The 15,398-nt window shown below is 41.4% G+C and overlaps 1 protein-coding gene across 1 annotated transcript in view; it reads right to left on the bottom strand.

Moving 5' to 3' along the window:
* Positions 1-10,143: 10,143 nt before the first annotated feature.
* LOC124288879 overlaps positions 10,144-15,398 on the bottom strand; it is a 53,215-nt gene continuing 47,960 nt past the window's right edge. The window contains exon 3 of the mRNA XM_046725456.1: positions 10,144-12,005. Within this exon, the coding sequence (XP_046581412.1) occupies positions 11,791-12,005 (215 nt within the window). The 3' untranslated portion in view covers positions 10,144-11,790. The remainder of the gene's footprint in view (positions 12,006-15,398) is intronic.

Below are 15,398 nucleotides of genomic sequence, written 5' to 3'. Positions count from 1 at the left end.
GTATCAAATAGATGCTCATGTGTCCATCCCTCTCTTGTGACGACCTTGGTTCTGCAGTCATCAATCATGTATTATAGATTTAGGGTAACGGAAAACAAGTAATGAATTTTCTTCCTTATCTTCTTGATATGATTGATATTAGATATTGATATGCTTTTCAGGTCTTACGATGGACTATAACATTACTTTCTTAAATTAATGCTGTTGGTAGGAAATATTTTTGGATTCATATTTTGGTTATTTTTAAACAATATTCTTATCACAAAATGTTTAAATTTAATATACGTGTTACTAAAGTACATATTTAATACAGATATCAGTAATGTTAAAAATGACAAATATATGGATCCCTGAATATCGCTTGTGGGTATCTAGTCCTGTAGTGTACAGTACACGTATGTGTACGCGTAGCATGTGTGTATTGAATGTTTCCTCTCAGTCACTAGGTCATACATGTAACGGTCAACTGTTGTAACTAAACTTACTGATATCACAGACGTAACAATGCTGCCTGGTTGTGAAGTGCATCACCATATCACAAGATACCCCGTCCTACCACCTTACCCCCGCCCCTACCCCCACAGTCGCACTCCCTACCCCACCCCCACCCCTAAGTAGTCACGCCAACGTTCTCTCTAACAGTTACATCAATCCTACTGTTATATATCCCCCTTTAATATGACACAAAACAACATTGTATTCACATAAAAATACTCATCGTTATTGAATATGACTACACACAATACAGTTATATATCCATTTATATATATATATATATGATATTCACAAACAGCTGATGTACAAATGATATATTTCTCTCTCGTATATCGTCCTGCCTTTAAGAGTGTACATATTTTAGTTTTAATGGAGTTCATTTATAAAATTTATATTCAAATATCGATAAAATATATATTCCAGACTTCAAGCCACGAAACGTGGAGCTGAGAAGCGGGTCGTGCCAGACTCGTTCAAGCTCCTTCAGATACAGCTAATTTGCCCGGTCGTCCTAGTTAAGTCAAAACCTCCTACAGTATGCTAGTTTATTACTGAACGCTACCTCCTAAACCTACAGAGCGAGTGTGCTCCAACCCCTCCTATAAGCGCGCACGTGTTTCTATACGCTTTAGCAGTTAATTATCGATGGGAGTCGAAGCCACTTATGTGAATCTCTGACGGAGAATGTTTATAAGCCAAGTAATTACTCAACAATAATATATTTCAACCCATTTTTGCATGTTAAATTAAAATGTTAAATTAAAATGCTTAATCCATTTATACCTCCAAAGTTTACACTGTACACGTGAGTGTAATGTTCTCTCGCACCCACTGTGTATATTATACGTACCCTTTACATCTTTAACCCCCTGTCCAGTCACATCCAGCCCACCCCTCCCCATCACTCACCCCCACGCGCTTGTGTGTGAACTTGCTTCATTGACTGTGCTCGTGCCGGCATGATAAGACTTTAGGGAGACTATAGATTGGGGTCCGAAGTATTCTATGCAGAACTCCCGTTTAGTTCTATACATTATGTGTACATATGCTGTGTTGTGGTTCCAGTTCTGTCTTGTAGTCATGGTTACTCAGGATGTAGAGCAATGGTATGTGATAATACCTGTTACTTACTGACACGTTACTGTTACGGCGAACCTGCTTGTTATACACGTAACGTTTTGTTACGGTCACCGTGTTGTTAGATGATCGGTACCTATTGTTTATTAATCTTACGGAGATTTATGTGAATATTTCTTGCATTTCGTTACGGGAGATGTTTGTATACATGTACTGTTACTTTCATTTTGACTGTTCGTTGATGTTTAGACGAATTACACCACGTGATAGTCACGTGACGCCATCTTATGCATCATTGGACGGTTGGAAAACAAATGTCTCAAGAATATATATGCAGGCAGTGAGTTTAATTCATGCTAAATTTTAAGGTCAACTCAAGCATAAGATGACGTAATTCAAATAACAAGTCATTCAAGTGTTGAATTCCTATCGACAGAAAAGATCTGTATGTTTGATTTGACCTCATGCATACTTACAACGATATTCTATGACGTGTCCGAATTTCATTGGCCAGCTGCCACTATGGTATTCAAACCGCAAACACTTGAATGGTTTCTCATTTGACTGGTGTGACGTGAAATGGCGAACTGTGTTCGTGAACGGTGTCTGGTGTATATGTATATTGGGTCCGCATCAAGGACTATCGTTAGAGTGGCAGCTTATTCTCTGCCATCCCATCTTTCTTTCACATCCTAGAAGTGATCCTTATACACTCTACTGTTAACCTAGTCGACGCCAGGGGTGCTATCATGTAGGTTGTCCTCTAAGGGTCTTGCCAAGGAAACATTTTGCCGTTTGATTTGACTGACTTAAATTTGATTCTGAAGTTTGAAAAAATCTTATCTGAGTACTTGGGAACAGTATCTTAATTTTACACAAATATCAAAGTCTAAAAATTAACATGGAAAGGCCAACAGTTTATAACGGTTTTATCATAAATACATACGGATAGCCTGAAATCTAAAAAGTCAAGCTATTTTAAATAAAGTCAAAGTTTATTTTTTCAATCTATCTTACAGTTTGATCTGACCTTTAGTACTAAAGAAATTAAATATCCACATCACCATTAATAAATAAAAAACATTGGTTCTATATGAGTATGTCCCATTGCAAGACAGCATCATGTGTTAGCAAGACAGCATCGTGTGTTAGCAAGACAGCATCATGTGTTAGCAAGACAGCATCATGTGATTGCAAGACAGCATCATGTGTTAGCAAGACAGCATCATGTGATTGCAAGACAGCATCATGTGTTAGCAAGACAGCATCATGTGTTAGCAAGACAGCATCATGTGTTAGCAAGACAGCATCATGTGTTAGCAAGACAGCATCATGTGTTTGCAAGACAGCATCATGTGATTGCAAGACAGCATCATGTGATTGCAAGACAGCATCATGTGTTAGCAAGACAGCATCATGTGATGTGATTGCAAGACAGCATCATGTGATTGCAAGACAGCATCATGTGTTAGCAAGACAGCATCATGTGATTGCAAGACAGCATCATGTGATTGCAAGACAGCATCATGACAGCATCATGTGTTAGCAAGACAGCATCATGTGATTGCAAGACAGCATCATGTGATTGCAAGACAGCATCATGTGTTAGCAAGACAGCATCATGTGTTAGCAAGACAGCATCATGTGTTAGCAAGACAGCAAGACAGCATCATCATGTTATTGCAAGACAGCATCATGTAATTGCAAGACAGCATCATGTGTTAGCAAGACAGCATCATGTGATTGCAAGACAGCATCATGTGTTAGCAAGACAGCATCATGTGATTGCAAGACAGCATCATGTGATTGCAAGACAGCATCATGTGATTGCAAGACAGCATCATGTGTTAGCAAGACAGCATCATGTGATTGCAAGACAGCATCATGTGTTAGCAAGACAGCATCATGTGTTAGCAAGACAGCATCATGTGTTAGCAACACATTGCGGATGAGGGCTACGGAGCGATGTAGCGCTAGAAAGTTCTGAAGGCACGTGGTGCCATTCTTGAACAAGACGTCCAGATCGAAATAAATTAGTGTGTTCAATATAGACAGAAACAGGTGGGCTTGGTCCTATTTTCCCTTGTAAACGCCGCCTGTGTTATTGTACGGGTTAGAAGAAAGCTCTTCTGTTTTGATCTTCACCCTATGAGATGTCCATTCACAGTTCGATTCAAAATCCGTCTTTTGTTCAGTATGCATGCGATACATAGATCTATGCCAATGCGCCCTATATCTCTGACATATATAGTACAGATTGGAAATGACGCTAGTGACGTTAAGGTATCGTGTAAGTATACATGACAGGTGAACTACTTCATGAATTATTGCTTCAAGAAAAGTATGTCGTGGAGATCCTTTAATTCAACAGCACTCGCCAGCTAAAAGCGTGCTACTAAATAAGTCGATACGTGATCAGCAACAGGATACCGAAGAAAGCTTCCTTATTTTCATGTATCAGCGACAATTCAGTACCCATGGAGCTGCAAATTAAAGGTCAATTAGCAGATGGGAAGGGGGGACCACAAACATGTCGCCATCCTGAAAAAATTACGTGTTTCTCTTCGACCAACTTCAGAATTGTACCACATGTAAATGAACTTCAGATTCAGACATAGATTTGGAGTCAAGTCATGCGGCAGATAGTGATTGGTCAAAACCGATTTGTGACGTCTACATGCTTTCGTCACCACTCGCACCTTTCCGTAACCAGCCATTCGGTTAGTCCCGGACTGACGCGAGTGGTCACGACTGGTGGACAGCTGTCCTGCTTCAGCGGTCAGTCGTGTGTAAACAGGGGTCCTACACACCTTCTGACCCGGCAGGATCACGTCGTCGGACATCGTCCACTAGGTTTACGCCATTGTTATTTTTGTCGTAATATTGCGACATTTATTTTAAATAGGCCCGTTTTAGAGATGTAACCGTTGTAATCGACCACGCTTAGAACTAGTAGAATTTGTATGAATAGTTTGTTTATTCTACATCAGAACACAGAGGCAGTTTTCGTTTGGAGGCTGGTAAAGGATATAGTAACCGACCTCCACACGAACATCTGAGCTCTAACTCGCTGAAAGTAACCAATGCGCGTTTCAGACCAGCATTGACTATACAGTGGATTGAGCGGGGAAGTTTATGTGTTACTTACTCATACGTCGCACATTTGAGAGCGGATATGACGTCATTGCATTGAAAGGCACTAAGGGAAGACAATTGTTGACTTCCGGCTGGAGCTCAGCATGCACGCCCTGTGTTTCTGTATTCATGTATTATGTATGTGTATCTCGAGATCGTGTCTATGTTGTGTCTCTCCACCCTAGCTTCCATCCAACAGGCGTCTTGATCGATCCGATCTGATCGATTAGTTGCAATAAAATCACATATCGACAACGAACACGTGTCTGTTTTAATTGCTATCGGCCACGCCATGGTACTGCCGTTTGCATGACCTCGGCACATAATTATATAGTGCTGTATGCCTGTTTATTACTGCAAGAACCTTTCACTAATGCCTGTGCTGTACAACATGGATACCGTGCAACACGTCACTGGTCTGTAGTCCGAAGCGTCCGATTGTGGGGCCAGTAAACTGTCGCTGTGGCTGTAATGCGCTGCCGCCGGGACGCCTTGACCAAACCTCTATGATACACTCTGGCTCACCATATACGCACGGTGCGATATCGATTGATAACGGAGACAGTGGATGGTAGTTTATATAAGGCGAGTATTCTGGTGACAGCAGAAATCAATGAAGGTTTTACTGAGTATATTGGAACATCGGTACGATGTGTATATAGTGCCCATGTCCAAGTTCAACAGCGAACTGTGTATATAATTAGAACAGGACGGATACATGGAACATGTTGCAAAGACAATGGAGCTGTTGAAGACAGAACACCTCGAACAGATATAGCACAATGATAGATCACAGTTACACGTAACCAACTGCTGATATGCGATACATATGAAACCATTATAAGGGCGGAAGATATACATATAGGACCGTTTTTTAGGTTCGTCTGACAGAAATTGATACCAGGAGTCGTGAACCTCCTATTACTGTTGTCTTAATATGTTTTAGTCTTCAAATCGAATTGTATAGACCTCCAAATCAACTATTATGTCATATGAATGAGTGAGTGAGTAAGGTTTTACGTCGCTTTTAGCAATATTCCAGAAATATCATGGCGGCGTTAAACAACCAACCATGTCATACGAAGTACACTAAGTCATGCAATGTGGCCAGACCTCCACTTCCCATGGTATCATTTACAAAGCGGAACATTTCAGCTACCTTCTGAACAATTAGGGGGATAGCAATAATTCTGTGACCGCCTCACAAGCACGAAGTCGACCTCGATACGGAGGGGTAGTTCTTCAGCTGATTCCACTGAAGTCGAGGTGGAGCTTAACGTCGACCACAAGATGATTGCTTTTAAAGAGCGACGTGCTTTAGTACTCGCCTGTGACAGATAAGACCAACGCTGGTTTTATTGTGCAAGGCCACTGAGATACCACGTCCCAGTGGATACCACCCGAGCCCACTTGTCTCTACTCTGTGTCCTATATGACGAGCGCAGGAATACAACAACTAACATCTTTAATCCCGTTCAGCATCACCTGACGGGATATCGGACGACCGATCTTCGCTCTTCAGGCAAACACTGTATCTACTTCTATTCCACCGATATTTCCTCCTCGCACTTAAAGATGAACTCCTATACCTTGACCCGGACATGATAGACTACTCATGCATTCGGCAAATTAAGGCAATAAGCGTCAACCAATCAAATTGGTCTGTCGGAAGTTTCTTGGGTATCCGAGAAATCGTTTTATTGATTTTATAACGAATTTCTGCACATGGCATAGAGGATGGTGGTCTTATTGCAGCTGTGTTGCTACTACGTGTCTGTGTAAACATTAAGGTAGTCCTAGACGTAGGACGTATAGGGTGATATGTGTGGGTAAAGCAGAAGTAGGGCGGTGGAGTTGCCAAAGTCTGCTTGTCACGCTGAAGACCAGGTTCGTTTCCCCACATGGGTACAATGGGTACGAGGTGGAGGTACAATGTGTGAAGCCCATTTCTGGTGTCCTCTGCCTTGATGTTGCTGGAATATTGCTAAAAGCGGCGTAAAACCACAGTCACTCACATACTCAAACATTAGTAAAGATGATGACATCTTTACGTGTGACGCAGGCCTTCCAGGAATTCCAGATTCACGCAGCTGTAGAACTGATTCCATTAAACACAACTCTATATATTTACATATAGAGCTGAATGGTAAGCAGGAACGATAGAATCACCTCTAACGCCTGTTGATGAATACCTCTGCAGGAGTGTGCGTTTACGCTGCTTCAAATAATATTTCAGTTATAATATGGCGTAATTGTGGGATGAAAATCTTGAGTGTTGCAGGGAATACTTGAAAATGTTGACCACTTTGTGATGTGCAACGGAATGATGCTGACAGTGCTGAATTGTGACGAATCTGGGATTCGAAACCCGAGCAACTGTTCCCAACAGGGTCAAGGGCGACAACTATGTGTATGCAGAGTGAAGGACACTGTACTTAAGAAATAGTGTCGCTGTGGTGGCCCTACTCCTGTAAACTTCAAGGGAAGATCACGGTCATTTCATCCAGGAATCAGTCAGAGATAACCTGGTCATGAGGTCGGATGAAGACGAGGAACGCGTGCCTCTGAATAGGTTATACAAATATCGGAGGCATTCGGAAAGGCCTCATTGATTTTACTCTTCGTCAGTACGAGTGACAAGGGCTTGTAACGCAAAGTGTAGCTGCTATCAGAAATATGGCCACCACCAGTGTCAGGGCTGTTTGTAAGGGAGGGGAATAAAGAGGTAAACTCGCCCAGTTCCCTCAAGGCAGACTTGAAGACAGCTGACTGTAAACATCTCTATACAGGGGCGTAGGAACGGTTTTCAGAGCGGTGTGTGTGTGTGTGTGTGTGCGTGCGTGCGTGCGTGCGTGTGTGTGTGTGTGTGTGTGTGTGAATTTATGAAAAGTATTGAAAATCAAAATGCTATTGTAGTTATGGTAAGGTAGATATGGTTTCGTCTTGAAAAAAGTGTGGGGGGGCTAAGCCCCCCCCCCCTTTTGTTCCTACGCCCCTGCTATAAGGCTATATTCTTACCCGAAGTCAGTACATTTATCTACATAATGAGGCTTAGAAAACATCAAGCTATTTTGGGGGGAGAGAGCTTCGTCAAAAGCTCAAAATATAGATTTTCAGCAAAACGTCCCTGCTCAAAATTTGTACCTCTATTTTTATATCAAATTTCTATACATTTGATCGAGTACACAAACATAATACGTTCAAACACGCTGAATCATTCGCAACTGTAAGCCTGCCCATCGCAATTCTATCCACGACACAAAAACACTATTTTGTTGGGTTTGTTGTTGTTGTTGTTGTTGTTTAACGCCCAACTCAGCAATATTTCAGCTATATGGCGGGGGACTGTAAATAATCGAGTCTGGACCAGACAATCCAGTGATCAACAGCATGAGCATCGATCTACGCAATTGGGATACGATGACATGTGTCAACCATGTCAGCAATCCTGACAACCCGATCCCGTTAGTCGCCTCTTACTACAAGCAGGTTTACCGAAGACCAATTCTAGCCCGGATCTTCACGGGTCCACACAGACACTATGCTACAATGAGTTTCATCTCAGTTGACCTTTGCTTAGTTCCAGTTTGACGACTTTGTTCTACAAATACCCCGCACTGTAAAGAAACTAGGGTTCTGATTGGCTATAAATAATATATGAACGATAACAATGAGATGAAAGAGAACGAAGCACACGAGCCGACTTTAAAAGATGATACCATCAGGTATAGTCTGTCATACAGACCCAGAAACAAATATACCTAATATAGCCAATATAAGTGTATGATATATGACAAATCTTCTTTTCTGCGGTTTCAAGCTTTTTGTAAAATAATTTTGTTTCATTTTCTGTAAAACATTCCAGATGTTGGTCTGCATCAGGGACCACGTACTGGACTGATTGTGACGGTCACATCCGACAACCAGCTTGATATTAATAATGACAGACCAGATAGCGTGTCATGTATATAATTTTATTTCACATCAACAAACTGAATGAATTTCTGAAATGCGACACAAGCAAATTTCAATATCAACAGAACATCATTTTGTGGGGAAATCGTCTTGATGAACATGCGGGCGGTGAGTGGTGTAGGGGAGGCAACTCTTGTCAGAACACGACACACAACCACGGTGCGATCACAGGTTGGAAATAATAAACATTTGAAACTTAACGGTGAAAATACACGATAACTATTATATCAATTGACGACATTGAAGGTGTGGGTGGGGCATTCACAAACATTGTCAAAAAAACGAGTATCACATTTACCAAAAAAACCCAAAAGTCTAAATCGACTATGGGTATAAATAAATAGGACAGTCATCTCGGGCAAAGTACAAAGGCATGCAATATTTCAGTTTATTTTATGTTGTTGTAAACATTGATAAACTGACGTAAGCGTTGAGCGTCATTCCGTAAGTAGTCGGATATGTCCCACTTTGTGACTCGTTTGAAACACTTCTGTCGTCGAATCGTGTTAATACTTGCATATGAAAAAAATAACAAATAGAACTACAAACTAACGAATAAAGGTAGAATAAAACATGGAATCATACTGCTAACATCCAACAATAACTGGGTTGAATAAGTTGCAAAAAGTTTAAATGCGAGAACACAATAATAGAGAAAGGAGAGCGGGCGTCGAGGGATGACGGTAACATCTCAAAAGTATCCATAGTGACATCAGCGATAGCGTAAGGTGATTACAAGAAGTACCGAATGTAAGTAACAAGTTAAAGATGAACACCCTTGGTTCGTGGACAGCGAAGATGTTTTACGTCAGTCGTCTCTCACGACAGCAACGCGGTGGCCTGGAAGAGTCCAACCAGCGGACCGCACTCATTAGGGGTGTAACGCTGTATCGACACAACCAGTTCCCTACCATAGTGGACCCACCCACAATACGTATTGAGGCCACTTTGTCCTCAGTGTAGACCCGTATTAGTGACTGGGCAAAATGAACACATGTAACGGACATGTGATTCAAGAGGATGAACACGACATATCCCATTGTGAGATTTTACACATGTGGCAGTTTTTTTTGTGAAAGATTAAACATCAAACTAGCCACATATAAGTCACAAAAATAACTAAAAGAAAGGGTGAATTCGCTGTTGGTCGTAGCACCAGGGTTTGAAGCAACACTCCGTCCGCCACACCGACTAGTAGATTATCTAGCACTGTGACCACACATGATTAATATGCATTAGTATAGTTAGCAAGTATATAGGTGCATAAACTGATTTGTTATATAGTGTTATGCCACCCATTGCCTGCAAGGTCGACTGTCACGCCCTGCAGTAAGTGGCAACACTGAGTGCTACAACGAGCTGCTTATTTCAACAGATTCATGTAATGTCCATATACATACTGAACAAAGAGCTGATTTCTTTAAACTATTTTGGGGCCGAAAAAAATACCGAAAACTCTTGTTTTGTTTGTTTTTGGGGAAGGGGGTGGGTGGTTGATAAACAAGTGGAATTACATTTTGAATAGACATTCTTTTCACTTTCAGTCGCAAATAAAGTCTCATCGGGTATCCTTTACATCCCAGGATTAAACTGAAAAACTGCGAAAAATGGTAAACTAAATTATTGAGTTCATGCTGGTTTGATGAACAAGACTTTCCGGTATGGTTGCGGGTGTCGTATTTAAAAAGTATTGTTTAACGGCGTTATTTGTCAGTAAGTAGTACTGTGGGGGAGTCGGACAATAGAGTGACTCTGCAACTGCCAAACACAAAGCCCTTGGAAACATAAGGTGAATTCTTCTATGGTGACAACTAGTATTCAACAACAAGACGTGTAACGGAACCCAAAATCACATCATCAACAGGGAGCCATCATTGTCTGTATTTGTGCGGAGGTGCTGCATCAGTGAGGGTTCCTACCAGGGTTAGGTATTGTGGACACGACTCAATGTCTAACCAATGATGATTCTGTTGCTTCTGCCGCTGAATGAATTCCGATGTTTCATCTACAACTGTATCTACAGGAGACCCAAAGTGATCTTCCTTTGCCAAAGGGTCAAGGTCACAAACAGAACCAATCTCCAGGAGGAAATGAGCAATCATTGTGGAGTAAGCCGTGATTTATGATTGATCTGTCATCAGTGATTCTTTCTTTGAGTTTCGGGAACTAGCTGCTACGGATGGACACACAATGACATAATTTGTTGACTTAAAAGAATAAAATCGGATCAAGTCCTGGCGCCAAGTTCTGGCAAACAATCTCGTTGAAATTCTCAAAAGATCTCGAATTCCTCTTGACTGCGGTTCAAATATTATAGGCGAGATGTGCCATGGTTACGCTTTAAAGACGTCTTTAAGAAACGCAAACAAATGTGTATTTGTCACGTTGACGGAATATATTCCATGCTAATTACTTCGAATTGAGGAGCCCATCCATACTGCAGTTGTTTCCTTTGTAAGTGTACAGGATATCGGTCGATCCTTTTATCAATGCTGGGTGTATGCATGCTACTGAATACAAGCTTTAACCATGATTGCGTACGGACACAGTCCTATGTCGAGTATCCACCCATATCATACTGGATACTATACTGTTCCGTCCCATCACAAGTACCCGATGTGACAAATATACCCGATGTGAGCCAGAAGTTCTAGAATGTGTACCTTTTTGTAACACGCTAGAATTTACAACTTTTCTCCAGCGCTGCAGGCATGGGGGACCGACTCTTATCAGTCTGGATTGTCTTCCGATGGAGAACAATGGGACCTTTACCGTATCCATTTCTTAACTACAAACGTAACGGTAATCCATCACACTCCGCACAGATATAGTACACTTGCTTTGACTATCTCCAGCGGGGGAGCAAGTCAACCAACTGAGCTCACTCCCCTCCGACAATACCACAGACAGGAGGTAACGTATACAAAAAAAATATAGTGCATATGAAACAAAAGTCCCATGCATAGATGTGGATCTGCTTTCGGAGTCGGAATGTTGACGTGCTTACAGTATCTCCAGTCACAACCGTTAACGTAGGGAACAGACTCCTCAGTGCGTTCTTTGATCGAGTTGGAGAATCCCCTTAATGATTAAATGATTGGATTGTTTTCACCACACCACGAAGGCAACTGCAATACTCGACAGCAGGGTTGTGATTATTTGCGCTGCGACACCTACGCCGCCATTACAGCCGTCGTGATCACATGACTCCAGACACCCATAGATCTTCTCTGTACTCCTCTCGTATTCGAATCTGATGAGACCGCAGTGACTTCCCCAGTTGTCGTTGCTGCAATGTCGCACCAGAATGTGGGATCCATCCTCTGAAACAGACAGGACATGTGTTGTAGACAGAATACTCCGTAAGATATTGATCATTACATTTAGATGTCGATTGCTAAGATTAAAGTATAATGAAGGTAGATGGTAAAATATCAATGTAACGGAACTCAACTGTCCATTGTGCAATTTAGGAGAAGAAGATGAGTACCACTTTTTATTTGTTAGTAATGTTTATAATGCTCTTAGATCAAAATATTTACCATCTGTATGTCAAAAACCTAATTATAATAGGTTGAAATTCCCATTAACTAATAGTAACGAAACACTTCTACTTCTAAGAAAATTATGTACATATTAACACCATGCATACAAACTAAGAGAATCAAAATACTTGCCATTTCATTCAGATATATATTTGTGTATGATTTCTCCACGTACTGTACCATTATATCTATTGATTGTAAACTCAAACTTTGTTAAGGTATATACATGTGTAAATTTATGTAAAATTGTTCTATACGGGCCTGTGGCCTATAGACAATAAAAGACTTGACTTGACACGTATAACCATTCCGAGTGAGTGAGTGATGTTTCACGGCAATTTTGTAATATTCGAACTCGGTGTATGGCGTGACAAGAACACACCAGCTCTCCTGGTGTAATCGGGATCCAAGAATAGGTTTGGTTCATCTGAAATCGGGTCTAGCGGTGCGCCGGGGTAACAGTTCAAATTCAGGGTAGATTTGGACTCGTATGAAAGTTCTATTTGACAGAAGACGAAAATGACTGGTGTCATTGAAGGTATACATTTTATCGTGCGATCCTATTCCCAAAGAGTCATCATCATAAGCGGAGTCGATCTCAGTGAGGACCCGCGGTGAGGGCTATACCAGCGAATCGGACAGAGGAGAATATAAGCGATTACAGTTCACAAGCAGACACAGTTGGAACTGGAACTAGTTTTGAAACAGAGTTTTCATTGTCCGGGGTAACGTAATGTAACATTGTGCCCAAAGCCGAGTCGAGGTGACTTGTGGCGCGCGAAAGGAAATCGTTAGAAAAGTTGATCTCAATGGAATCATTCTAAAATTAGGTAGATAGCAAAATTCTGAACAGTGGCAACAAAGTATTGCCAGAAACTAATACTGCATAGTTACGTCACGGTTATCGTGGATGTGAACTTGGGCAAATATGTTAATAGTTCTGTTAAAGGATATTGTGCGGAGTGAACCAAATATGACCCCACGGATAGCACTTTGATATGGGCATATGAACCAAATACAGACCCAAGGATAGCATGGATACACTTTCATGTAGGCATATGAACCAAATACGGAGTCAAGGATAGCAAGGGTGCACTTTCATGTAGGAATATGAACCAAATACGGAGTCAAGGATAGCAAGGGTGCACTTTCATGAGGGAATATGGACCAGGAAAAGAATCGAAGTAAGAACTTCTTAATGTGGCAATTGTTAATACATCGTGTTGCAAACCAGCTATATTGGTTGTGGCGTCCATATCATAGATCAGACACGTGGTGGGGCTCTGTGTAGTGAATGATAACACCAGAAAGATGCACGTCCACAATCGACAAGTCTGACAAGAATCCTTCGCGCAACGCATATACTGACATTGATTAATGGATCAACCAAGTTTGTAGTGTTTGCCCTTAACCCTGAAAAAGCTGCAGGCCCTAAGGACCCAGAACCATAAAAAGTTGTGGGCCCTGATCAGAATGTGTAGGTCCGATGTTTTAGCTACAATATGAGTAACTCCCAGCAAACAAAAAATGTGACAAATAGCAAACTGAGTTAAAGAGTTTAATGTAACTCTAGTGACTGACTAGTCTTCATTTACAACAACAGAAGAAAAAAAACAACTAGAAATTACTGAAGGATAGTTTCTGGAAAATAATACTCTTAGTTATTGGGGAAGAAAACAAAAGCTGCAGAAAACAAAAGCTGTGGGTCCGAGTGGTTTTCAGTCGGCTTTGGGCCTAAGGACCGACGTTAGTTTCGATCGCTTCAAGTATGTACCCTTCAGCATGAAACCGATACAAATCTTGTGACCTTTCTACCGATGGACTGCGCTCCAGAAGAGTGCGCGAGTCGCACGTACAATCTCCTTTATCTGCCTACACCTGCCCCCGACTTCCTGACTATTTGCCTTCCCTGCCGGTCTCCCTATACAGATATATAAATATATCTATTCCAATAGCTACTCCAAGAACAATTTTAAATTTCAAGAGACCTGATGCAATATAGACTTGCCCAATCATTCTGGACTCGAGTTTGACTTCTTATATTTTCTTCGGTAGGGCCTTGTACTGGCCTCCCAGTTCTGTATTTACACATGGCAGTGGCCCCTCTGTGTGTTGTGTCTCGTAAGTAGACTAGCATACAGTCGCCGAAATAAAGTTATGATCTAGGTTAATAAACATAATTGTATTAAGGAGGCGTCCATTAGAACGGAACCCTGGTGTCTCGTCATTTCAGGACATTAGATGTAAACGTGATTATGGGGATTATTCTAGGATGCAGGAACTGAGAAGGGGATGATTGTGGAATGAGACTCCGGGGATACACATGTTAGTATGAACACAAAGGTATCAATGCAAAGGTATTTTTACATTTTACTACAACGCAAAGTTAATATACCTCACAGCACGTCTTTCAGTACTGCCAACATGACAGACAAGGAGTAATGCCATTATCATTGACACGCCCTAAAATAATGTCATTATGATTGACACGCCCTAGAGTAATGTCATTATGACTGACACGCCCTAGAGTAATGTCATCATGACTGACACGCCCTATAGTAATGTCATCATGACTGACACGCCCTAGAGTAATGTCATCATGACTGACACGCTCTAGAGTAATGCCATTATGATTGACACGCCCTAGACTAATGTAATTATGACTGACACGCGCTAGACTAATGTCATTATGATTGACACGCCCCAGAGTAATCTCATTGTGATCGACACGCCCTAGAGTAATGTCATTATGACTGACACGCCCTAGAATAATGTCATTGTGATTGACAAGCCCATGGGTAATGTCATTATGATTGACACGCCCTAAAGTAATGTCATTGTGACTGACACGCCCTAGAGTAATGTCATCATGACTGACACGCCCTATAGTAATGTCACCATGCCTGACACGCCCTAGAGTATTTTCATAATGACTGACACGCTCTAGAGTAATGTCATTATGATTAACACGCCCTAGACTAATGTAATTATGACTGACACGCGCCTAGACTAATGTCATTATGATTGACACGCCCCAGAGTAATCTCATTGTGATCAACACGCCCTAGAGTAATGTCATTATGACTGACAGGCACTAGAGTAATGTCATTATGATTTACACGCCCTACAGTAATGTCATTATGATTGACAAGCCCTGAAGAAATGTCATTA

The sequence above is a fragment of the Haliotis rubra genome, unplaced genomic scaffold, assembly GCF_003918875.1.
Source record: "Haliotis rubra isolate DU_JTF1 unplaced genomic scaffold, ASM391887v1 Scf428, whole genome shotgun sequence".
NCBI lineage: Eukaryota > Metazoa > Mollusca > Gastropoda > Lepetellida > Haliotidae > Haliotis > Haliotis rubra.
The sequence above is the reverse complement of the archived record's forward strand: the minus strand, read 5'-3'. Positions and strand labels throughout refer to the sequence as shown.